Source organism: Diplotaxodon limnothrissa, linkage group LG13 (genome assembly GCF_057381915.1).
Source record: "Diplotaxodon limnothrissa isolate DT_005_m linkage group LG13, D_limnothrissa_male_GT1.1, whole genome shotgun sequence".
Taxonomy (NCBI): Eukaryota; Metazoa; Chordata; class Actinopteri; order Cichliformes; family Cichlidae; genus Diplotaxodon; species Diplotaxodon limnothrissa.
The window spans coordinates 33,550,321-33,577,824 of record NC_140608.1 but is presented as its reverse complement, the minus strand read 5'-3'; the positions used below and the strand labels follow the sequence as shown (position 1 = coordinate 33,577,824).

The 27,504-nt window shown below is 43.5% G+C and overlaps 1 protein-coding gene across 1 annotated transcript in view; it reads left to right on the top strand.

Moving 5' to 3' along the window:
* ndst2a (N-deacetylase/N-sulfotransferase (heparan glucosaminyl) 2a) overlaps positions 1-27,504 on the top strand; it is a 53,610-nt gene that overhangs the window by 6,721 nt on the left and 19,385 nt on the right. The window contains exons 2-5 of the mRNA XM_085368989.1: positions 5,893-5,954; positions 9,253-10,896; positions 21,578-21,665; positions 24,841-24,995. Coding sequence (XP_085225115.1) covers positions 9,829-10,896; positions 21,578-21,665; positions 24,841-24,995 — 1,311 coding nt within the window. The 5' untranslated portion in view covers positions 5,893-5,954; positions 9,253-9,828. The remainder of the gene's footprint in view (positions 1-5,892; positions 5,955-9,252; positions 10,897-21,577; positions 21,666-24,840; positions 24,996-27,504) is intronic.

The window sequence follows — 27,504 nt, the reverse complement described above, 5'->3', positions numbered from 1 at the left end:
TTGTTGTTTTTTTTTGTAGCCATTCCCTTTGTTGCTGAGTTTAAAAAATGGCGGTTATGATTTTCTTGAGCTGAGACACTCATGACTAATCAGACACTACTAACCACCCAATCAATGCCATGCAGTCTGACGACGTCACATTTTAGTACCTGTTTTAGTCACTTGAAACCCCAGCCGAGCAGGTACTAAAAAAAGTACCAGGTACTACGACCTGATGGAAAATCCTGAAAACTGTGGTGAACCGTGCCGAGTCAATCCGAGGAGGTACAAACGGAAAAGGGGCTAATGCATCCTGATACTTCTGCTAGCAGTCATGTCATGGCCTGGTTCCACTGGCAGACACATACACTATGGCATAACATTCGCAGGTGATGATGTACTCGTGGGGTTATGGTTGAGGTCATTACCTATGCATTCCTATGCGTTCCTTATCTTCCCTCTATATATTTTTAACACTGTCTTGCAGATTTATCCTATTTTTCTGCTTTTTATCTCCCAGAGTTGTGCAGGCTCTCTCAGACATGTTGTGATGAAGTCTTATTTGGTCTTTCTGTTTCTAAATGTTATTTGTGGTTTGGTCTGTGGCAAAGCCAATGTATTCCCCTTCATTTGACAAAAATATTCCTACTTCCATAATGTTGTAAAGGGTTTTTTCTTAACAGTGGAAATTATTCTGCAATCATCCCCTTTAGTAGTTTTCTGTGCTCCTTCAGACCTTTTGGCATTGATGATCTAGCCAGTGCATTCATGCACCACATCACTTCTAAATGAACCTACTGTATCTGAGACGGAGGGTTATTTGGGTTAATGTCAGCTTTCTTCACTTGCATGGCCATCACTTTGGGATCTTTTAATGAGAGCTTCAGTGGAAAGCTGTTCAAGCTTAAAACTTGCAATCCACTGCAGATCTTTTATTTGCTTTATTTGTCATCTGGCTGTGAGAACTGTTTAACATTCAGTTGTCTAGTGTCTTTTGACTGTCTGAAAATGCGAGCCTGTTAATTCATCATTTTGGTTTAGTTTTTGGATTTAAGCAGAAAGTGTACTGTCGTCTGATTTTGATTGTTTGAATTAAAATTCTCTGAATTGTCACTGTCAAAATACTTATGGACCTAATTGTATGTTTCAGTCACTCAGAGTAGCAATATTTTAACATAGAGGGTCAACCTGATGGGGCACAACAACACTGTTCCACTTCAGAATGAATCTACTATCAAACGGTGACTGCAGTTTTGTATTTTAGGAAACATTTTTTCCCCTCATACTATAAAGTTATTTTGTGGTAAAATTTAAATGATGAGTGAGCCGGCTATAAAAGCTGATTTTCCCTTTGTAAGGTTCCCCTCTGAAGTCTCACTTGTTCATTTCTCTCCTTGAATGGCTATACAATTAGTGGTGTGCTGTAAGCACATGCCTAATTTTGTCCTGAGAATATATTCCTGATGTTTGTGATAAGACTTGATAATTAAGAGGAAGGCCCTGGGGTGATTTTCATGAAGAGAAAGTGTTTGTGTATGAGAGTGAAGCTATTAAAACCTGGCCCTGTGGTAATGGAGCCAGCTGATTTCTCTGGTAACACAGTTAGGGATTTTAAACAGGCTCATATACACATAAACCTGCATACCTGTTGCACAAACATGCATTTGTTCATAGCAATGAACAGGGATTTGTTATTATTGTTATTTGACTAGCATTAAGGTGTGCATCTGTGTTCATGCTATTGAGGGGAGGGGCCGTGTAAAGTTCTGTGTCAGCTGGAGTACCGGTAGTTGAAAATGGCACTTTTAGTGTCAACACAGTTAGATATGATCCAATAGTAATATTGATCAGTATCAATTAATGCATTTCCTTGCATTTTTGATCTTCAGTGGATAGGACCTATAAACCAGCAGTCCCCACCTTTTTTGTGCCACAGACCAGTTTATATCTGACAATATTTTCACGGACTGACCTTAAAGGTGTGCAGTGTGGCTCCCTGTACCTCCTCAACAGGAGCTCATGAATGAATAAATGGTGTGTCACAAAAATTTGAATATCATTACATTTTTATGTGATTTAATTAAAGGCTTGTATATTATGTGAACTACTTAGAGTCTTTGTTTTAATTTTGATGGTTATTGCTTATAGATCATGAACATAAGAAATCCAGTATCTTAGAGTATGACATTATTTCATTTTGCCTTTCTGTACGAATAAAGTCCAACCCCACCCCTAACTTTTTCTTATTCTCAGAATGGACAGGGTAGGGTAGTGATTGGTCAAATTTAAATATCATCTGATGGCATGATTCACACATGTTTAATCTCACAATGGAAAGTCACTCCTCTGCCTGAAAGATTACAGCTTGGAGGTTTTTGACTTCCGATGCAAGCAACAGCCTGAACTCAACTGCTTTAAAAGGCTGACTGTTCAGAGTGTTGTATTGTAGCATTTCAAGGAGAGTTGACTGGAGAATAAAAGTGTAATAAGAAAAGCTACACAAGCAACAGGTATGATGGCAGCCACCTGTACAAGGAGACTACTTTTGATACCAGAAGAAAGGTCACGATCAAAATTATTAGGGTTTCGCCTACTGGCCTGCTTCAAATCCACCTCCATCGTCCCGATACCCAAAAACTCCAACCCATCTTGCCTCAATGACTACCGCCCAGTAGCACTCACCCCCATCATCACTAAGTGCTTAGGGCAGCTGGTCCTAGCACACTTCAAATCCTGTCTCCCCCCCCCACCCTGGACCCCCACCAATTCGCATACCGCCAGAACAGGAGCACAGAGGATGCAGTCTCCATCGCACTGCACTCTGTCCTCTCACACCTGGACAACAACAACACCTACGCCAGAATGCTGTTTATAGACTTCAGTTCAGCATTCAATACAATCCACCCCTCACAACTCATCAGGAAACTGACAGACCTGGGCATCAGTTCCCTCATGTGCAAATGGTTACTGGACTTCCTGACCAACCGCCCCCAACATGTCCGGCTGGATAACCGCTGCTCATCTACCATCACGATGAACACCGGTGTACCACAAGGCTGTGTGATGAGCCCTTTCCTCTACTCCCTCTTCACCCACGACTGCAGACCTGCTGATGGTTCCAACACCATCATTAAGTTTGCAGATGACACCACGGTGATTGGCCTCATCAGTGACAACGATGAGGTGGATCGTCTGGCTGAGTGGTGCGACAGAACCAACCTGCTGCTTAACACCGAGAAGACCAAGGAGCTCATCGTGGACTACAGGAGGAATGCTGACCCACATCCACCCATCCACATTAAGGGGACGGCTGTGGAGCGTGTGAGCAGCTTCAAGTTCCTGGGAGTCCACATCTCCGAGGATCTCACCTGGACGACCAACTGCTCCAAGCTGGTCAAGAAGGCTCACCAGCGCCTCTTCTTCTTGAGGACTCTGAGGAAGAACCACCTGTCCTCAGACATCCTGGTGAACTTCTATCGTTGCACTAGAGCTGGGCGATAGAACGATAATGATATGTATTGCGATATAACTTTTACTCGATAGAGAAATTAAACTATCGCGATAGACCTCGCTGCTCTTCTCCTCTTAAAAAAAAAAAAAAAAAAAAAGACCAGCCAATCCAAATTAAGTAGCGCAGAGCCGAACCAATCACAGCCGCAGCGTCACGTCACGTGACTTGTTACGTACAGCACAAGTGCCAAGCCGCACGTGTGTTTGTTTGGGAAGCAGCCAGCGGGTAATGGAGGAAATGAGTGTGCCGACTAGAAAAATCAACCGAGCGTGACCGAAGAGAAAACAGATGATGGTTCCAATGCCGGAGAGATTGTCAAACGGAAGAGCCATAGAAGTTCCGTAGTGTGAAGGTATTTCGGCTATTTCAAGTCTGACAAAAAACAGAGTAGCGTGCACTGTAAATTGTGCCGAAAGCAAGTCTGGAAATACAATAAACTGGTGCATGCGTCACACTGTGCGCCACGTTATTGTTTCGGTGAAATGAATTTCTACAATACTGTTACTGTTAATTCTACTCTCTGCAGTGTTTAAATGCTTACACACACACACACGCACGCACGCACGCACGCACGCACACGCACGCACAGTTACTGTCCCTCCACACATACGACTCGGTTCTGCTTCTATGCCCCAGCTTTGTTTACTTTTTCCCACCGAGGCTTCTAGACTTCTGATTGGCCAACATTTCTGCATGGTTAGGAATCTAGCGCCACCTGCTGCTTTGGCATGTTCATAGCAGCGTTTTCCTTCATTTCAGCCTTTATGTGTGGACGGGATTATTTTTTAAAACGAAAACGGAAAATCTCCGTTTTCAAAAATACCCGCGTACGTGTGGACGTAGCCTCAGTCTCTGACTGGAAGCGCTAATTCGTCATTCGGCTTTTGTCAGACTAAAGTAACTGTTAAAACTGTTTGAAAAGCTAAGCTATACAACAAGGAGAGATTGAGAATTTCCTTTTAGTTCTCAGTTTATTTGATATTGACAAAAGTTAGTCAGTTTTGTCTGTTCTTCTGTAAAACAAACAAAGATTTATCTTTAGAATTAATATTTTGTTTCTAAGTGGAATTGACAATTTAGTAGTCTGTTTCGTTTGTTCTATTTTGAAACTTAAACGCTTTAGCGGCTGCCTTTTGTGTAGTTTGCAATATTTGCCTTTATTTATCTGGAAAAGTCTCATGTTCCTTAAGTACATCTACCCTGTTGAACTTATTATGGGAAATAAATATTTAAATAAAAACAAGCTGCTGATTATTTCACATTTTACTTGTGAGCAACGGCACAATTAAATCTTACAAATATAGTTATTTGGCTTATATCGTGATAGATATCGTTATCGCCTGAAATGAAAAAAAAAAACATATCGTGATATGAAAAAATCTCATATCGCCCAGCTCTACGTTGCACCATCGAGAGCATCCTGACCAACTGTATAACAGTCTGGTACGGGAACTGCTCTGCCTCGGACCGGAAGGCGTTGCAGAGGGTCGTGAAAACTGCCCAGCGCATCGCCAGAGCACCACTTCCTGCCATGAAAGACATCTACAGGAAGCGGTGTCTGAAAAGGGCTGGGAAAATCATCAAAGACCCCAGTCACCCATCACATGGACTCTTCACCCTCCTGCCCTCTGGGAGGCGCTACAGGAGCCTCCGGACTAAGACCACCAGGTACCGGAACAGCTTCTTCCCCACAGCTGTCAGACTCCTGAACTCTGCCTCCTGACATCTGACCCACGTTAACACATGGACTGAACACACACACACCCACAATGGACAACTGTACCCTCAAACACACAATAATAACATGGACTGAACCGCCACTCACAACCACTAGCACTTTATATAGCCTCTGTAGAAACTATCCACACCCTCACTTATCTTAACTGCACTACTGTATAGCTCTGTGTAAATAATCATTCTGTACATTCCTACAACCCTACAACTGTTTACAACTTGCACAGTTCCCATTTCTGTATAGCTGTATATCTCAGATTCTGTAAAGTTATTTATTTCATATTCTGTATAGTTTTTCATATTTATATCCTGTTCATAGCCTGTACATAGCTTGTACTCACTACAGCCTGTACATACTTATAGTTATAGAATATTCACAACATACTTCATACCGTGTACATTATAACATACCGTAATAGACCCATTTCTGTAATATACTCACATATCTATATTATTGCTAATATATATATTGTAATATATCTATATCACTAAAGCACTTCTGGATGGATGCAAACTGCATTTCGTTGCCCTGTACCTGTGCATGTGCAATGACAATAAAGTTGAATTCTATTCTATTCTATTCTAATAACTTGAATTTTCTGTATTTTTTTTTCTGTACTCCTATGCTCACTATCTTAATCACTCCTATCTCATCTTTCCTTTTTCAGATGGTGGCACCAATGTTGAGCTGAAGGACTTGCAACTGTGGATGGAAAGCTGTTCAAGTAATGTCAGTACATTTTATTCCTTATTCAACTTTAGTCCATCTTCATGTTCTAGAGGCATCAGAGTTATACTACAGTGCCGATCAAAAGTTTAAGACCACTTGAAAAATGGCAAAAAATCATATTTTGCATGTTTGGATCTTAACAGGGTTAAAGTAGAGTTTTAACATGCAACAAGAAGAAATGGGAGTGAGATGAAATATTTTTCAATCATGCAATTTATTGAAAACAATGCTTAAACTGAAACAGGCTGTTTTTACACCTGATCAAAAGTTTAGGATCACACCTCCAAAAAAAAACCTGCCAACACCCCCTAAACAGAAATCAAGTTTCCAAACATGACCAAAGCGGTGTGTAAGCAAAGTATTCAAACACGGCTAACTTGCATGAGCATGTAAGTGTCAATCATCCGGCTGATTATGCTAGGTGTCACCAGCTTCTGCAGCTCCATCAACAAGCATTTTGAAGTGATCTTAAACTTTCGATCAGAACTATAGTCATCTACAGATCTTATCCTGATACATTTTATCTGTGTAATCAGTGTTTTCTCAAATTTTCATTGAGACAGTATTGTGCAAAAGTCTTGAGTAAAAGTATGCCCTATTGCCTTCACATAACAAACATCTTAGGAATAAACTGTTTCTCTCTTAAGACACTTTATTTTCAGAAATGCTTCATTTGTTCTCATTTCTGTAGTCTAAATTATTTATTTAGATGTTGCCTCAAAATTGGCATATCTCAGCATGACCAAAAAGGGGATTGTGTTGATCTAGAGTAGCATTTTCAGTGGAGAAATGTTTTGTCACTCATCAGACTCAGCTGTCTGCAGGTTTCCCCAACCTTATAAACGGTGACTGAAGTACCTAGTTCCTTGGATGAGTGACGAAACATTTCTCCCAAGAAAACGCTGCGACCCTGGCAAAGGGAAGACAAAAAAAAAGTGTCAGACCTAAAAAATTAATTAATTAATTAAAAAACATTTTTAAAAAAGCTTTTCTTTCCAATTTCCTTAGATTACTATGACCAAGAACCTTCACAGACATACTTACATAAACCTAAAAGTTAGGGTTACTGAAGTTGGGCTAGCTGGTATATAATGTTGTGCTACGTGATTGCTAGCGACACAGCTATGTTAGCATAACATTAGCACAGTGAAGCTGGAGGATGAACGCCAACTTTTTTTCCACTCGATAAAAGTTAACGTGAGGGATTCTGGTGGTCAGGGACAAATGCAATCGCATGGCAGGATGCTATACACGGGCCAAACTTCAGTCAGGAGAACAACTGAGATTATTCATCCACAATACGAGGTTAGTCATTAATATCCTGCAACAACATGGGAACAGAACAGCTGCGAGAGAATTCAACATTAATGAATCAATGTTACGGAAGTGGAGGAAGCGCAGTTTTTGGCTTTCCCCATATTTCAAGAGTGCTTCATCTCTTTGCTGTGACTGTCGCCCGGCATAATTTGCAGATGATAATGGTTGTAGCCGCTGCGATGCTTTCGACCAAAACAGGCGCAGCTTGATGACATCATCAACATGCGCTATCGCGCTAGAGCGGTATAGAGATTGACAGACCACGTGACTTTCGCGCATTGCATGCCGGTAACTCGTGGCAAAACAATCCAAGTACCTGCATCAAATGCAAGCATTTGCAGCACCGCAAAACATTCATTCTTCGGTTCCAATAAATTCTTGCTTTTTCTTTGCCCCCCAAAAAGGTATGTACAAAACGAAGGAGAACAATGCCGGTCCGTACAAAGACAGACTTAATGAAAAGTCAAAGAAAAGATACGAGGAAAAAAATCAAACCAGTGAAAGTGTTAGATCCTTACGAGCACACAGAGGGACAAAATACGTTAGCGTGCTGCCCAACTTCACCACGCTCATATTTATAATTATACGGTTCTTGGAGTGAGTGCATACACTCATGAAGTTTAGTAACTTCAGGTCACTGCAACAAGCCCAGGTACAGTTTACCGACGGATGGGTGCAGGACCTTGAAATGCACCGTGTAGAAAGTAAAGACCATCGTACATATCATAAGTTTACCAGCCTCACAAATCGTCGTCATAAATACACATTCGTTAACCGTTTATTAATATAACCTTTGAGCTCAACGGTAATTAATTAGTAGTAGAAATAATTTCTGGTACGCATCACAGAAATGTAGCAGTGACAATAATACTGTATGCTGTAATCGTACTGGACAATTAGTGATACAAAAAACCTGTTTTATCCTGTGAATAAAAGTATATGTTTTTGTCAATGTACCATAATAACAGAAGCGAAACACAATATTGTGTCAGGACAATTCACTATTTATGCACAATAAACAAAGGAGCATAGCGCCACAATTTCTGTTCAGCGCCAGACTTGCTTGTAACCTATATCACCAATTATGTTAAGAAAAATGACGCATTAACTACAACAGCAGACTGACCTTTGTGGAAATGCTTGGAGCAGACTAACCTGTGAGCTGGAGTGTTCTGGGACGTTATATTTGGTCTTTGAATGGCTGCAATCCAGACCATCCGTCGCCTCTTTGTTACTTCGGAAACATGGCTCGAACAATTTCTCTTCAACGACGTAATCCGATAACAACCGATCTCTTTACCCGTCGGCTTTCCGTGGCTGTCATGCGACCGGCTATTGCAGTTAATAATACAACAGCTTCTTGCCATTTTTTGGGCTTCTTTTTATCGCTGTATAACTGATTTCAATTGAAAGCCTGCGTGCGCTAGTACCTCTTGCCACGAGTTCCCAGAATTCTTTGCGGTTTTACCCCTGAGTGACGTCACATTTTCAATCTCTATAGTCAAAATCTCTATCGTTGGCCAAATTTATATCGTTTCTATCGTATATCGTTTATATCGCCCACCCCTAGTAACTACCAGAGTTCCTATACTTAAACTCTCACTATCACTAAAACTCTCGTCTAAACCAAGTGATTTTTTTCTAGTGTAGCAATGAAACAGATGTTAAAGTGATGCAGAATTGGCACATTGCTGAGTATTGACAATTTACTTTCTTTGTACTTTGTAAATTCTAGGGGAATGGAGGGGGAGGAACACAAGCTATAAAATGTGTAGTTGATTTTGCTTTGTCCATGGTGTGTGTAGAGTAGTACTTTCTTCTGTTTAATATCGTAATTGTGGCTACAGAAAACATGGAATTTTTGAGAATGGCTCTAAGAACTAACAGCTGATGTCTAGTGAATCATTTTTCCCCCTTACCCTTTGTTGTAATTTTCACTGCCTTTTTCTCACCCTCCCACTTGTCTCTCCCCATTTTCCAGGTGTCTTTCGGCAATGTACAGACAATGTGTCCCAAGGAGGGTCGGCCCCAAAATACATTCTACAAGCATTGATGCTTCCATGGCTGACGGACTTGTCAGGCATCTGCAAAAGAAGAGACACTCGCATTGTGCAATATCTGCTTAAACTTTTTAAGAACTGCTGACCAACCGGCAGGAACTTGAGATTGAACTTTTGGTGTGGTATTGAAGACCCCGACCAGTTCTCAGCCAGAGACCACTGGTGTTGGTGTTCATTTTTATTGACCCATCTTACATTTCTTACTCTTCAGACCCTGTATTGGTACCTTTCAAATTGGAGAAAGGAAGTTGCAGAGTTTTTTGTTTGTTTGTTTTTTGACACTGCTGAGCCATAAGGACAGAAGAGGTAATGGATGATGTTGGCCATGGTGACGTAGTGTAAATGGCTATTCTTCAGCACATCCCGGTGCCAGTATCTACTGCTCGATCTTCCTCTTCCACTCCCCTCTCCTCTTGCTCCTACTTCCCTTATCTGCTGTCCTTCCTTAATCATTACTGCCTCTTGCTGTCCAGTCCTGCCTTTACCCTCCAAACACCATGGTGGGTTCAGGGTTGGGTGTTTGGAAGCTAATGCGAGGTGTCCGCCAGCTAGAGCTCCATCGCCTCATCCTGGCGCTCATCATCTTCTGCTTGCTGTCCATGGCCTTTTTAGCTTACTATGTCTCCAACAGCCCAAAAATCAAGGAGGCCCCTCCTTTACCTTTTAGTGATTGTGGCGGAGGTGGTGGGATTTCACTAGGAGTAAGTACGGGCGATGCAGAAGGAGGGCCAGGTGGCCAGAGGGCACCACTTTTTCTTCCTCCGCGCCAGGGACAACTACACCATGTTAAGGATAATTTAAAGACGGAGCCTGTGGTTCTGGTATTTGTAGAGAGCATCTATTCCCAACTGGGCCAGGAGATTGTAGCCATATTGGAGTCAAGTCGCTTTCACTACCGGACAGAGATTGCTCCTGGTAAAGGTGACATGCCCACATTGACAGAACGTAACCGTGGACGCTATACTTTGATCATCTATGAAAATGTCTTGAAATATGTCAATCTTGATTCGTGGAACCGTGACTTGCTGGACAAGTATTGTGCTGAGTATGGAGTAGGTGTCATTGGCTTTTTCAAAGCGAATGAAAACTCTCCTTTCAGTGCACAGCTCAAAGGCTTTCCTCTCTATCTACACTCGCACTTGGGACTCAGGGACTACCGCATCAACCCCGCTGCTCCTCTACTCTACATCACCAAGCCTAATCAGATGGAGCAGGGCTCCTTACCAGGCGATGACTGGACCATTTTCCAGTCTAACCATTCTACCTATGAACCAGTGCTTCTAGCTAGAACCAAGACCTCAGATACACTGGCGCATTTTGGACCCAGCCCTTTGCGGGCCCTTCATGCCACAGTAATCCAAGACTTGGGGCTCCACGATGGCATTCAAAGAGTTCTTTTTGGAAATAATCTCAACTACTGGCTTCACAAGCTAGTGTTTGTGGATGCTATTGCCTACTTGACAGGAAAGAGACTGTGTTTGTCCTTGGACCGTCACATCCTCGTAGACGTGGACGACATATTTGTTGGCAAGGAGGGAACCCGTATGAAGGTGTCTGATGTGGAGGTGGGTGAGCCTTGTCAGCCGTACATACAGTTGGTTCCTCTGTTTTGTTTTGTGTTTGTTTTTATTTACAGTACCAAAGTTTTTGCAATTTTGCCTTGGTACACCACCAAAGTTGATTTTAAGTCAAACAATCAAGATGTGATTAAAGTGTAGAATATCACCTTCAATTCAAGGGGTTTAACAAATACATTACATTAACTGTTTAGGAATTATATCCATTTTTATGCACAGTATCCCATTTCAGAGGTTTCTAAGTAATTTTATGTATATGGATTATTTTTAATGCTCAGATGAAAATTCTTTGCAGTTTCCTTAGACATCACCAAGTCTCACTGAAGTTAAAACAGAAAGCAGAAAATGAAAAGCCGCGCTATTGGGTACTGATCGGTACCCTGCTCAGACAATGATAGGAACACTCTTGAGGTAGGCATAACTTCCCTAGATTAATTTTGAATCAGTTCTTCTTACCATGAAAAGAATTCCACATCCATGAGTCCCTCTGGGCCCCAGTGCCCAAAATTTCTATTTGTTTGTTTTTTTGTTTTTTGTTACTCAAGGGCGTAGATTTGGCATGGACGGAAGGGACATGTCCCCACCAATATACAGCGATTATTGAACTCTCCCCACCAATAATTTGATCTCTTCGAGTGAAGAAAAACAAACCCGATAGAAAGAAAAAAACAAACAAACAAAAAAACATCTGTCAATGTCTCACTCACCCAGCTGTGCAGAAAGAGTTAAATTACGTCCTCTACTGGAGTCCTACCTCATGTGACAAATATGGCCAATGTGATTGACTGTGCCCTTCAGGGAGCTCTGTTTAGTTTTAGCAGCAGCAAGCCTGCGCTGCGAGGACCTGCAAGGAGGAGAGGAGGATGGCAGCAAAAAGGAAAGACCTGAATCTAAAAAAAATATTTTTCAAAGAAACCTGTAAGTCACTTAAAGTCAAGCTCACTCATAAAATGTGTCCCTCATAATAACGTTACAGGCTATGCTAGGCCATACATGCCAACACTTCCGATTTTTCCGGGAGAATCCCGAAAATCTCCCGGAGCCACCATTCTCCCCAATTTCTCCCGATTTTCCACCTGGGCAACAAAATTGAAAAACCATATCCCAGATTGGCCCAGCCAATTCCAGTTTCCAACAATGGCTACTACTACTGCAGCTACTTAGTTTTAATATTACTCTTATTAATCTTTCTGGGTCGCAAAATAAACTTTTAACATATTTTCAGGCGAGAATGTAGCTGCGTAAACTTCAAATAACTTAAACATGTTATTGTTTGGCCTTTTTCTGTGTTTTATTTGTTCGTGAGTAAATCGGTTTAGCTGAGATTAAAGTTATTAGATTAGATTAAATAAAATTTTATTAATCCCTTGGGAGGGTTCCTCCGGGGTTTTCACACAGCTAAATAAATGTCAATCAGAAAACTAATTAAACAGAAGTGTGAGACGGTCGAGAATCTACGCCAGTGTCCGGTTATATTTTAGACAGCAAGGAGCAGACGGCAGAGGTGACGTAATTCTGACGGCTAGAATATCCAATTTCACAGTCGCTCATTTCCGGTCTCCCCGGCTTTCGGAGGACCCGGCCCACTTAGACCGAAAAGGCCGGGTCCTCAGGTGGACGCAGCCTCTGAATTTGGACAATAATAACAGTGACATTTAACTTATTTTATCCAATAAGTAAACACTGTAAAATTCAAGTTTTTTTGTATATATCAGTCATTTGTTTAATAGTAATTTAACGTTATATAATTCACATATAAAACTATGAATTATAATTTTAAATGGTTTAAAAGCATGTAGAATAGCATATGTAGGCAAGTATATTTCTCCTTTTTTTTTAATCAAGAAGTAAAGAGAAAAAGGAAAAAATAAGAAACAGGGCAGGGTTCGGTGGTTGAATCATCCGTCTCCACCAATGCCAAAGCCAAATCTACGCCCTTGTTGTCACTGCACAGAGTCGGCTGTGGAGACTTTACCTTATAGGGTAGGTTTGTTTGTTTATTCCAGTGATGGCCTCTAGGATTTAGAAAAATCAATTTCCCAATTCAAATTTAATTTAATTTGAATAATCTGATATAGATTCTTAAAACGTGAAAATCATTTTTTAAATATAAATGGTTGTTTTCCAGAAATGCCAAAATCTCAGGTAAGAGTACACAAAAGTACTCCAACAGCTGCCTTAAAGAGCAGGTGAATGGACTCCGCAAAAATGTAAACACAAAGTGCGATTGTTCACACCGTCGGGTGCTAAAGTGGACATCTCACAGATTCTGAAACTGCAGGTTTTGTCACTCTCCAACCAGAATTCATTGAACCAGCAGTAAAAGAAGTGTAAAACAACGTTTCATGTTTGAAAAAAAATTGATATAAATTTTCTCTTATTTTGGCTGTTTTGCTTCCAGAATCAGAATCAGAATCAGAATGGGGTTTATTGCCAAATGTTGAGCAGGTTTACAACATTAGGAAATTGCTGCGGTGCTCAAACGTTGGTGGTCCGGGGGTAGTCCTGGGGGGAAAACCAGAGACTGTCAACCCCAGCGCAGGAGGTCGGCCACGGCGAGGGGCCTGGGCCGGCACTACATCACTGTCCGGAAGAACATGTGCTGGTTTAAGTCTGTCAACACACACAGTCTCCCTTCGACCCCCAAAATCCAAAACAAAATGTTTCTGGCCCGGTTCAATAACCCTGAACGGGCCGTCATACAGCGGCGTGCATTCCCTGCCAGCGCGCGAAGGTTCATAAACACACCAAGGCGCCCCTGGAGCCGTTCTTCATACCCGGCAAACGTTTCGATCATGTGCATGTCGATCTGGTGGGTCCCTTGCTGCAGTCACAAGGTTTTACGCACCTTTTGACTGTTGTTGACCGGACCACCAGGTGGCCGGAGGCGGTCCCCCTGGCGTCCACTACCGCAGCAGTGGTGGCCAAGGCGTTTTTGTCGACCTGGGTCTCGCGTTTCGGCCCACCCGCGGACATTACGTCAGACAGAGGCCCCCAGTTCATTTCCGAGCTTTGGTCGGCCATGGCTGATGGACTGGGGGCTAAAGTCCACCGCACAACCGCATACAACCCGCAGGCTAATGGGATGTGTGAACGGTTCCACCGGTCGCTGAAGGCTGCCTTTCGCGCCTCCTTAAAGGATGGCAATTGGGTTGACCGCCTCCCGTGGGTTTTGCTTGGGCTGCGCTCTGCGGTTAAGGAGGATCTCGGCGCTTCCCCAGCTGAGCTAGTGTTTGGTCAGCCCCTCCGCGTGCCTGGAGAATTCTTGCCTGAAAATCCTCCTCCCTGCTTCGATCCATCGGTGCTCTCTCTCACCCCGCTTTTGCACTCGCTTTGGGTTCCTGGTCCGGTGCACCATTGCGTGCCTGACACCTTTGTTCCAAAGACTTTAGAGACTGCTAAGTTTGTTTTTGTCAGGCACGATGCCCACAGGACACCGCTGCGGCCGCTGTATGACGGCCCGTTCAGGGTTATTGAACCGGGCCAGAAACATTTTGTTTTGGATTTTGGGGGTCGAAGGGAGACTGTGTGTGTTGACAGACTTAAACCAGCACATGTTCTTCCGGACAGTGATGTAGTGCCGGCCCAGGCCCCTCGCCGTGGCCGACCTCCTGCGCTGGGGTTGACAGTCTCTGGTTTTCCCCCCAGGACTACCCCCGGACCACCAACGTTTGAGCCTCCTCCTGCCTTTCCTGCTCGCCTTCACCAGCCTCGTTCACAGGATGGACCTTCCTCTGCCTGTTCTCTCCCTCCCAGGTTCAGTCGTGCGGGTCGTTTGCTTAGACCCAGGGTCCTGGACTGAATGGAGACCTGACTGTGTGTTCAAGGGGGGGTATGTGTGGCGGACCACCAGGTGGCTCCACTCACACACAAGTTGAAAGGAAGTGTGGGGGTGGAGATTTTGGCGCTGACTATATGTGAAGTTCTGTCAGTTAATAAAGTTGTTGGAGTGAGACACTGAGACCTCTCCTGTCGTTGTTACATACCTCCACAGTGTCATAAATAGCACTTAAATAGACATGGAAAAAAATAAAAGTAGGGATAAGAATTAAAAGTGCTACGTGGAAAGATATGTGCATGAGATATACATGAGATATATACATGAGAATAAGAATTAAGAGTGCTACGTTGAAAGATATATACATGAGTGCAGGTGGTGATCAGTGCCAAACATGGAATGATGCAGTGACACAGCGTAGGGTCATGTGTTAGTGGTGGGAACAGTCATATGGTTATTGTTCATGTGTCCAACAGCAGAGGGGAAGAAACTGTTCTTATGGCGAGAGGTTCTGGTGCGAATGGACCGGAGCCTCCTGCCTGAGGGGAGCAGGTCAAACAGACTGTGTCCAGGGTGAGAAGGGTCAGCTGAGATCCGAGCTGCACGCCGCAATGTCCTGGAGGTGTACAGGTCCTGCAAAGATGGGAGTCTGCAGCCAATCACCTTCTCAGCAGAGCGCACAACACGCTGCAGTCTCTGTTTGTCCCTGATAGTGGCTCCAGCGTACCACACGGTGATGGAGGAGGTGAGGATGGACTCGATGATTGCAGTGTAGAACTGCATCATCGTCCGTGTTGGCAGGTTGAATTTCTTCAGCTGCCTCAGGAAGTACATCCTCTGCTGGGCTTTCTTGATGACGGAGGTGATGGTGGGCTCCCACTTCAGGTCCTGGGTGATGGTGGTACCCAGGAAGCGGAATGAGTCCACAGAGGTGATGGGGGTGTCAGTCAGGATGATGGGGGGGAGTGGAGCTGTGTGCTTCCTGAAGTCCACAATAATCTCCACTGTCTTCTGGGCATTCAGCACCAGGTTGTTGTGGCTGCACCAGGACACCAGACGTTCAACCTCTCTCCTGTAGGCAGACTCGTCCCCGTCCGAGATGAGTCCAATAACGGTGGTGTCATCTGCAAACTTGATTAGCTTGACAGACTGGTGGGTGGAGGTGCAGCAGTTGGTGTACAGGGAGAAGAGCAGAGGAGAAAGAACACAGCCCTGAGGGGAGCTGGTGCTGATGGTCCGAGAGTCCGAGACATTCTTTCCCAGCCTCACATGCTGCTTCCTGTCCGTCAGGAAGTCAGTGATCCACCGGCAGATGGGATCAGGCACATTCATCTGGGAAAGCTTGTCTCGGAGATGGTCTGGAAGGATGGTGTTGAAGGCAGAGCTGAAGTCCACAAACAGGATCCTGGCGTAGGTTCCTGGGGAGTCCAGATGCTGCAGGATGAAGTGTAGGGCCATGTTGATGGCGTCGTCTACAGACCTGTTGGCTCTATATGCAAACTGCAGGGGGTCCAGGAGGGGGGCCGTGAGGGTCCTGAGATGGGAGAGAACTAGGCGCTCAAAAGACTTCATGACCACAGATGTCAGAGCCACGGGTCTGTAGTCATTTAGTCCAGTGATCCTAGGTTTCTTGGGGACAGGGATTATGGTGGAGGACTTGAAGCAGGCAGGCACATGACATGCCTGCAGTGAGGAGTTGAAAATGCCAGAAAACACTGGGGCCAGCTCGTTTGCACAGTGTCTGAGGGTGGCAGGAGACACACCGTCTGGGCCGGGAGCTTTCCGAGCATTCAGACTCTTAAACTGCTTCCTCACATCTGCTTCATGAATATGAAGAGTTGTGGTGGGAGGAGGTGGTGTGAAATCCTCTTTTGTGTGGGGTGAGGAGGGGGGTGTTGTAGGTGAACGGTTAGAAGGTGGTGATGGCTCTATGGAGGGGGGAGAGGTGGGAGAATTAGTGTCCAAAGTGTCTCTATTGTTGGGGCTGTTGGAGGTGTGAAGGCTGCCTGATGGCTCGTCAAAACGGCAGTAGAAGTCGTTAAGGGTGTTGGCTAAGAGCAAGTCATCAGTGGAGTGGGGGGTTTTAGGCTTGTAGTTTGTGATATTCCTAAAACCTTTCCACACAGAGGCCGAGTCATTCTCTGAGATCTGCTGCTGCATCTTCTCAGAGTGCTGATGTTTAGCAATGTCCACTTCTTTAGTGAACCTGTACTTGGCCTCTCTGTAGCAGTCCCTGTCTCCGCTTCTGAACGCCTTTCTCTTTTCCAGCCACAGCTTTTTGAGTTTAGGAGTAAACCAGGGTTTGTCATTGTTATAACTCACCCTGGTGCGTGATGGCACAATGCTGTCCTCACAGAAGTGGATATAGGAGGTGACAGTGTCCGTAAACTCGTCCAAGCTGTTAGAAGCAGCCTTCAATGTGTCCCAGTCTGTGGTCTCCAAACACGTGCGAAGCTCCTCCACAGCCTCGTTGCTCCACAGTTTTTTAGTCCTCACGACAGGTTTGGAGAGCTTCAGCCTCTGTCTGTACGCGGGGATTAGGTGGATCATGACGTGGTCAGAAAGTCCGAGTGAAGCGCGGGGCACCGCGCGATAGGCCCCGCTGATCGTGCTGTAACAGTGGTCTAATGTCCTCTCCTCTCTGGTTGGGCATTTAATATACTGCTTGTATTTGGGAAGCTCATGGCTCAGATTGGCTTTGTTAAAGTCCCCAAGAGCAATGATGAGAGAGTCCGGGAATGTCCGCTCCATGTGCAGTATCTGCTCCGCGAGTGCGCACTGAGCTGCCTGCGCATCTGCGTCTGGCGGGATGTAAACAGCGGCCAGGATGAATGAAGCAAACTCCCGCGGAGAATAAAACGGTTTGCAGTGGATAAAAAGATATTCCAGAGAGGAAGAGCAGTGCTGAGCAATCACTGTCACATCTGTGCACCAGCCACTATTGATGTAGAAGCAGAGACCTCCACCTTTGGACTTACCGGAGAGAGCGGCCTGCCGGTCCACGCGCAGCAGATGGAAGCCCTCCAGCTTGAGCGCGCAGTCTGGGATGTTCTCACTGAGCCACGACTCCGTAAAACATAAGACACAGGAGGAGGCAAAGTCTCTGTTCATGCTTCTCATCAGGGCCAGTTCGTCAATCTTATTCCCGAGTGAGCGTACATTAGAAAGGAAGATCCCAGGAAGAGCAGTTCGCAGTCCGCGTCTCCTCAAACGCACGAGTGCGCCGGCTCGCTTCCCTCTCTTTCGGCGTCTCGCTTTCCTGGTCAGAGTCAGCAGTAAATCTGCCGCAGATGCGACAAATATTGGAAATAAATCCACAGGCGTTGTAGTCCTGTAGTTAAGGAGCTCTTCTCTGGTGTACGAGTATCCAGAGGAGTGCCCAGACACAGAAGAAATGCACAAAAACAAAACAAAAGTAAAGCACTGAAGCACCAGGGCGACCATCCGCGGCGCCATCTTGATGGCCATCTTGATCTTCCAGCGCGGGATTGAGTTGAATCAGGACTTTATGAATCAGAATTGAATCGCTTGTTGAAATCTGGGACAATACGCTGTCCTAATGGCCTCTTTAATTTGCATCAAACTCTATTTGACCTCATGCTGAGCATTCAATTTAAAATATAACTAATATAAGTTCAGCAGTTGGAATAATTTCCAGTTCTTTTATCTGCTTAATTTGCCATGAGATAATAAGGAAACATCTGGCCATGAAACTGTTTTAGTGAATTCTCCAATTAATTTTGAGCATCTGAATATGCGTCTGTGTCTAAAAATGGTTGTATCTATATTATCTATATTAAAAACATCTTTGCAATACTTTTGTTAAACCCTTTTCAATTAATGTAGCTAAGATCAAAAAATGATTTGCTTGTTAATAGCACTCTGTTTACAGTTTGGTAAAAAGTAGACTTTAGGGATGCACCGATACCACTTTTTTGGAAATGAGTACGAGTACTTGCATTTAGTACTCGCTGATACCGAGTACTTAATGAAAACATGATTTAAATTTGCAGGTAACAGCTTTAGTCCTATAATTTAACAAAAAACAAACAAACAAGGGACTAGTTTGGAATTAAGAACATTTATTTAAAATGAAAAGCATGTTGTATGCAACATATTACAGAATAAATAATTATCCATCCATCCATTCGCTTCCGTTTATCCTTTTCAGGGTCGCGGGGGGCGCTGGAGCCTATCCCAGCTGTCATAGGGCGAGAGGCAGGGTACATCCTGGACAGGTCGCCAGTCTGTCGCAGGGCTAACACATAGGGACAGACAACCATTCACACTCACATTCACACCTAGTGGCAATTTGGATTATCCAATTAACCTATCCCCACAAGTTGCATGTCTTTGGACGGTGGGAGGAAGCCGGAGTACCCGGAGAGAACCCAAGCAAACACAGGGAGAACATGCAAACTCCACACAGAAAGACCTCGGCCTGATGGTGGAATTTAACTCAGGATCTTCTTGCTGTGCGGCAACAGTGCTAACCACCGTGCCATATATAAATAATTTATAATAATAGTTTTTTTATAAATAATTATAAAAAAACAAAATTTAATTTTAAATTTGTTCATCTGTTTCTCTGTTTAGAAGTCTCACTAGCACAGTCACAGCTGGGATGACATCAGAGGCTAGTGCATCGTAGCTGCTCACTTTTTTTAGTTAGTTCCTCAAAGGGGACGAGAACAGTCGTCTCCATAAGAGCCCATTGGTGAGCGGTGAGATAGTCAGGGAGTTCGTGCTCGGACACGCCCAGCACTCGCTTTTGCTCAATGAGGGACTGGAGCATGTAATACGTGCTGTTCCAGCGCGTCTGTACGTCCTGCTGCAGTCTCTTTATTGGCTGGTTGAGCTGTCCCTGAATGTCCTCGAGGCGGGAGTAGGCTAAGGCGGAATGTTTAAAATGCCCAACTATTTTCCGCCCCCACTGCTTTAGCATCAGCTATGCTCCTCTGTGCTAATAAGCATGGGTAAATAAGCGTGGGTAAATAAGCGTGGGTACAGCAACACAGCGTGGGATTAACCCCTTACATGCCGCTCAAACATAGACAGGTCTCAGACCGTGCTATCGGTCCTCGGTATCGGGGGACTTTTAACGAGTACGAGTACTTTAGAAAATGTGGTGCATCCCTAGTAGACTTCATATAAAAATTCACCTGCAAAATTGGCTTTTTTGATATTGTGATACTAGCACTGCCTACGGATAATAAAACACAAAAAAAATCTATTTCAGTACTACTAAAATGTTAAAATTGTTACTAAAAAACTGAAACAATCAAGTCTATATCACATTTCAGACAAACTTTCAGTGGTGTTTTTGAATCCTAACATTTGATTCATTGCTGACTATTTAATGGAAAAATGATGAAGGATAATATATTTAAAGCTGCCACCATCTTTGAGTGATTGATTTTTGAATAATTTTGATCTTTTAAACCCTTTTTCTAAAGCTTGACCTGCAGAAACAAGGAGATATGCAGTAGAGTTTGAAATGTTTCAGGTTCCACCTTTCACTGCCTCTTTAGGTCTGTGAAGGTTCTCAGTCATCCAGGTCATCGTAGTCAAAGGAGCTTGCAAACAAAAGCGTCTGGACTTCTTTAAGTTGCTTGAAGACGTTTCACCTCTCATCCGAGAAGCTTCTTCAGTTCTAAGGTCAAATGGTGGAGAGTCCCATGTAACATGTTCCCTCTAAGCCTGAAGGAAAAAAGAAGGAACACACACATGTAAAGGAAGCACTCAAAACGTGCGGCTATCCTAAATGGGCGTTCTTAAAGTCAGCAAAGAGGCACAGAAAAGAAGACCAGACACCAGCGAGGGAGGATAAGAAGGACAGACGCAACAACATTGTCATCCCCTATGTAGCCGGTGTATCAGAGAAACTCAGGAGAGTTTTCTCCAAGCATGACATCCCAGTGTATTTCAGACCCAGCAACACGCTCAGACAGAAACTGGTTCACCCGAAAGACAAAACGCCAAAACACAGACTTAACAATGTGGTGTATGCTGTACAGTGCAGCGAGGAATGCTCAGACCTCTACATTGGAGAGACCAAACAGCCACTTCACAAGCGCATGGCACAACATAGTAGAGCCACCTCCACAGGACAAGACTCAGCAGTCCATCTGCATCTTAAGGACAAAGGACACTCTTTCGAGGATGACAATGTTCACATTTTGGACAGAGAGGACAGATGGTTTGAAAGAGGAGTGAAAGAAGCCATCTATGTCCACTGTGAGCGACCATCTTTGAACAGAGGCGGTGGTTTACGACACCAACTGTCTGCCATCTATAATCCAGTTTTGAGATCCCTTCCCAGACGCCTTAACGCCCACTCACATCCTGGGCCAGCTGACCTCAGGAATTCGCATGATAAGGTGGGGCCAGGTTTCACAATGAACACACCCGAAACTCTGGCTGATTGGGACCCACACCCAGTTTCACACCTTGGCTCAGGCGATTAGAGGATCATCAGGGGGTCCTTTTGTCCCTCTGTGGGGGGAAACTCCCACTAGATTTATATCTGGGACTCTCCACCCTTTGACCTTAGAACTGAAGAAGCTTCTCGGATGAGAGGTGAAACGTCTTCAAGCAACTTAAAGAAGTCCAGACGCTTTTCTTTGCAAGCTCCTTTCACTGCCTCTTTAGGTTTCATTTATTTGTAACTAACTGGAATTCTTGAATCTAATGTAATTGTAGGTGGTAGGTTGGATAAATGTTTGACTCTATCCATTTGACTGATTATTTCATATTACAAGGATGGACCTGTGTTTCACCCATTGTGTGGCATTTCTGCTCTTTGTCAAATTTCATCCTTCAGGTTAGATTCTGTTAGTAAGGCTTGATTTTTGTAATTGGCAACGGTTAAAATGTGTCATCCTTTTACAGGCATTGCTCAACACACAAAACAAACTGCGAGCACTGGTCCCAAATTTCACCTTTAACTTGGGGTTTTCGGGAAAGTTCTATCACACAGGTATGCATAATCTTTCTGTTTTTCTACATTCACAACAGCCATGAACTTCTTTAGACTGCTCTATTCAAACATGCAGGTGAAAATGGAAACTTGTGTTCTATGCTGGTGTAGTGACCCCTCAGTGTATTCAGAAGGTCACTCATTTCCTGCTGTGCTACATGTGGAAAAGTACAAATATGGAACATAAAGCGGTTAAAGTATTCAACATGTCAACACAAGTAAAAATATTTCTAACGCTGCTTGTGGTTTTTGTTGCTTTATTTTGATCACAAGCTCTCTTTTTTTATTTCGGCACAACTTGAAGCCTGGAGCGAACTCTTCCTGCAGTTTCCTCCACAGTGTCTCCTCCGTTACTATATAAAGAGAGGGAGTCATTAGTCCCCTCATAAACACCTGTCCCCACTGCCAGCCTGACACAGTCTCATGAGATCACTGCAGCAGGCCAGAGACCTGCCGCAGTGCTATTGACATGAACCCTTTTACCAGATGTCGGTAACAACGTGTCCAATCCAGAAGAAATTAAACCATAGATGGTCCATAAATTATCTGTAATAATGAGAAAGGAAGAAGTATTCAACAAATGAAGAAAGGGAGGCGTGACAGGCATGGAAAATCACAGTACCAGCTGAAAAAGTTGATGACCACTTGTGGAGAGAGATCTGGAAGCAGCCTGTACAATTATTTCCAAGAAAACAATAAGTAATGCAACCACCATAGCCTGTATGCACGCTCACCATACACAACTCTGATGCTGAAGAAAAGGCATGTTGAGGCGTGTTTACAGTTTGCTGAAAAACATTTACACAAGCCTGTGAAATACTGGGAAAATATAGTTTGAGATTCTCTTGGATACGGGAGTCAAAGACACTACTTATCACCCCACAAACACCATGCTCACAATGAGGTTTGGAGGTGGGAACCTCATTGTGTGGGGCTGTTTGTCAGCATACAGCACTGATGTGCTTCATATAATTGAAGGAAGGATGAATAGGAAAAATGTACAGATACATTCTCAAATAAAATCTGCTGCCATTTGCCCACATGATGAAGATGAAACGAAGATGGACGTTTCAGCAGGGCAGTGATCCCAAACACACAGCCAAGGAAACGAAAATAAAGCTGCAATAATGGCCAGGCCTGATCTGAATCCAGTTAAAGATCTGTGGAAAGAACTAAAGCTTGCATGTGTGGATTGCATGCATTGTACATCTGTTGAGAATTTCATGTCAATAGCATCTTTTAAAATATCACCAATTTTCTGAGTGAATATACAGTGGGGCAAAAAAGTATTTAGTCAGCCACCGATTGTGCAAGTTCCCCCACCTAAAATGATGACAGAGGTCAGTAATTTGCACCAGAGGTACACTTCAACTGTGAGAGACAGAATGTGAAAAAAAAAATCCATGAATCCACATGGTAGGATTTGTAAAGAATTTATTCGTAAATCAGGGTGGAAAATAAGTATTTGGTCACCTCAAACAAGGAAAATCTCTGGCTCTCACAGACCTGTAACGTCTTCTGTAAGAAGCTTTTCTGTCCCCCACTCGTTACCTGTATGAATGGCACCTGTTTGAACTCATCATCTGTATAAAAGACACCTGTCCACAGCCTCAAACAGTCAGACTCCAAACTCCGCCATGGCCAAGACCAAAGAGCTTTCGAAGGACACCAGGAAAAGTATTGTAGACCTGCACCAGACTGGGAAGAGTGAATCTACAATAGGCAAGCAGCTTGGTGTGAAAAAATCAACTGTGGGAGCAATCATCAGAAAATGGAAGACATACAAGACCACTGATAATCTCCCTCGATCTGGGGCTCCACGCAAGATCTCATCCCGTGGGGTCAAAATGATCATGAGAACGGTGAGCAAAGATCCCAGAACCACACGGGGGGACCTGGTGAATGACCTGCAGAGAGCTGGGACCAAAGTAACAAAGGTCACCATCAGTAACACACTACAACGGCAGGGAATCAAATCCCGCAGTGCCAGACGTGTTCCGCTGCTGAAGCCAGTGCATGTCCAGGCCCGTCTGAAGTTTGCCAGAGAGCACATGGATGATACAGCAGAGGATTGGGAGAATGTCATGTGGGGCCATGTATCGTGAGATTTTGAGCCAAAACCTCCTTCCATCAGTGAGAACTTTGAAGATGAAACGAGGCTGGGTCTTCCAACATGACAATGATCCAAAACACACCGCCCGGGCAACAAAGGAGTGGCTCCGTAAGAAGCATTTGAAAGTCCTGGAGTGGCCTAGCCAGTCTCCAGACCTCAACCCCATAGAAAATCTGTGGCGGGAGTTGAAAGTCCGTGTTGCTCGGCGACAGCCCCAAAACATCACTGCTCTCGAGAAGATCTGCATGGAGGAATGGGCCAAAATACCAGCTACTGTGTGTGCAAACCTGGTAAAGACCTATAGTAAACGTTTGACCTCTGTTATTGCCAACAAAGGTTATGTTACAAAGTATTGAGTTGTATTTTTGTTATTGACCAAATACTTATTTTCCACCCTGATTTACCAATAAATTCTTTACAAATCCTACCATGTGGATTCATGGATTTTTTTTTTTCACATTCTGTCTCTCACAGTTGAAGTGTACCTCTGGTGCAAATTACTGACCTCTGTCATCATTTTAAGTGGGGGAACTTGCACAATCGGTGGCTGACTAAATACTTTTTTGCCCCACTGTATGTTCAATACTTATTTTACCCGCTGTATCCTGACCTAACATTCATGTGTAAAAACGGCCTGATATAATTTCATCAGTGCAGCTTGCTGCTCGAAACATTACCAAGTATAGTTTTGATCTGTGCAGGTTAAAACAGATGCTGTAAAGTCTGTTTGGAAGAACTGGTTTCCTTTGTTAGTGTCGCTGCTGCACGATCAGCAGCACTGACTGGATGATTTCATTCATTTTTCAGTCCCTTTCCTGTGAATGTGAAATGTCTTAAACTTTGAGGGAAATATTTGGCACAAATATTTAGAATTTGGTGGTCAGAGGGGGGCAATGCTACTGTGACTTTAAAATACTTGGCACTGACTCAAACATTAATTGTTCATTCTGGGTTTCAGGGCAAGCTCATCTCATACACTTTCTCTTCCTAGATAAAAGTGAATTCGGTGCAGATCAGGTCATGTTAATTATGCTGTGTGTGCACCTGCTTGTTTGTATTCAGGCACTGATGAAGAGGATCAGGGAGATGACATGCTGCTGCAACACAGGATGGACTTCTGGTGGTTTCCTCACATGTGGAGCCACATGCAGCCTCACCTCTTCCACAATGTCAGCGTTCTGGCTGAGCAGATGAGACTCAACAAGGTTTTTGCTCAGGTGGGCAACATTATTACACTGGGCAGTCTCACAATATGGAAGCTTGATTTCCTGCAATAAAACAAAAACAAAAATACAGCAGATTACAGAGAGGGAGATGCTGCAGTTTTAAAAACAATTCCGCAGGTGCATCTGATCAGTTACACTGACACCGTTCTGTCATTTTGACATGTCACTTCACATTTCAGTGAATATTCTTCACTGCAGCAGTGGTCACGTATAGTTTTACATGATATAGCAGTATTTGTGATGCATCTTTTTCCAAGATGGCGCCAGTGTGTGTGTGTGGCTCGCCGTCTGGCTCTTCCTCTGCTGTGTTTGCTTTAGGGCTGCCACGATTTGTCGACTAGTCACGATTACGTCGACTATCAAAATCGTCGACGACTGATTTAATAGTCGACGTGTCGTTTGAAGCTTTGTAAGATCACAAAAGACGCAGGAATAATAGCAGGATTTAAGAGTGTAATAACGGACTGAAACAGAAGATGGCAGCACAGCATGTACAAGGATGCCAGCTGCCGTTAAACCCCGAAGAAGAAGAAGCAGCTGTGTCCCAGAATTCATAGCACGGCCCAGCTTAGTTTCCAACAATGGCGGTAGCTAGTTAGTTTTAATATTACTCTTATTATTCTTTCTGGGTCACAAAATAAACGTTTAACATATTTTCAGGCGAGAATGTAGCTGTGTAAACCTCAAATATCGGCTCAGTTTATCAGGACACCACATATTTTCAAAAGCACTCCGACGTTTTCGGAGACGTCTGTTACCCACTAGCTCGATAGCTAGCCGGGGGCTAGGTCACTAGCGCCGTGAGAACACCGGACTCCCGACAAATTGTTTTCAAACCCACCGCCGTCTTTCGCGACTCAGGTTAAATATATATGAGTCACTTAGATAAATTAAAAATGTTGTTGTTTGGCTTTTTTTTTTTTTTTTTTTTTTTTTTTTGTATTTTATTTGTTCCTGAGTAAATCGGTTTGGCTGAGATTAAAGTTATAGTTTTTACACAGCTGAATAAACGTCAAGCAGACAGCTGATCATCAGAAGTGTGAGATGCTCGAGAATTTACTCCAGTGTCCTGTTATATTTTAGATAGCAAGGAGTTTATTAAACTTTACCGAAACAATCTGCAAATTTCATTAAAATTGAATAAACTTTCATCTTGTCTTTATTTTTAGTTAGCACATACCTTAAACACTTAAAGCTGTAAGCTAATGATAGTTATATAAGAGCAGATGCTGCTGGTGCAATAAGCTGTAGTTTTACGTCCAGTGGATGATGATCTGATTAGTCGACTAATCGCATAAATAATCGGTGACTAGTCGACTATCAAAATAATAGTTTGTGGCAGCCCTACATGAAGCCCTCAGGTTCCCTTATGATGCTCTCCCTCCTCGATTTTTCAAAGAGGTTTTTCTCACTATAGCATCAGCTGTACAATCCATTGTAAATAGTAGTTTGTCCTCTGGTGTTGTACCTGTCAATCTCAAACATGCGGTGATTCAGCCTCTACTCAAGAAACCTGCTCTTGATCCTGATATTATTGCGAATTACAGACCTATTTCCAAACTGCCTTTTATCTCAAAGATTCTTGAAAAGGTAGTTTACAAGCAATTAATGTCCTTCCTAGAAGAACACGGTATTTTAGAAGTTTTCCAATCTGGTTTTAAAGCTTTACATAGTACCGAATCTGCCCTTTTAAGAGTTTTTAATGATGTGTTTTTGGCAAATGACTCAGGTGACTGTGTTATTATTGTGCTGTTAGATTTAACTGCTGCTTTTGATACAGTGGATCATAATATTTTAATTTCCCGTTTAGAGGAGTTGGTGGGTATGCGGAGTACCGCACTGCAGTGGCTCAGATCCTATTTGGCAGAGCGAACTTTCTCTGTGAAACTCGGGGAGTTTGTATCCTCTGTTGCTTCTCTTCAATGTGGGGTCCCACAGGGTTCAGTTTTAAGCCCGCTTCTTTTCTCTCTATATCTCCTACCCCTTGGGTCTATTTTCAGGAAACATGGGATTTCTTTCCACTGCTACGCCGATGGCTCCCAGATTTATTTCCCACTTAAAAAGATAAATGGCTTCTCAGTAGACCCGCTGCTCAGATGCCTTGATGATATAAGGGCCTGGATGGCTTTGAACTTTTTACATTTTAATGAACAGAAAACAGAAGTGATGGTTTTTGGTGGCGCTTCTGAGGCTATTATAGATCTTGGTTCACTGGCACAGTATGTTAAACCAGTCATCACTAATCTGGGAGTTAAAATAGAGGCAAATCTTAAACTTGAAAGCCAGGTCAGAGCTGCTGTAAGATCTAGCTTTTTTCATTTGAGGGAATTAGCCAAAATAAAGCCTATCTTATCGAAACAGCATTTTCAGACAGTAATCCATGCCTTTGTTACTTCTAGGCTGGATTATTGTAACGCACTTTATTTTGGGGTTAGTGATGCGTCCATTAGGCGCCTGCAGGTTGTGCAAAATGCTGCAGCACGTCTTTTAACTGGAACAA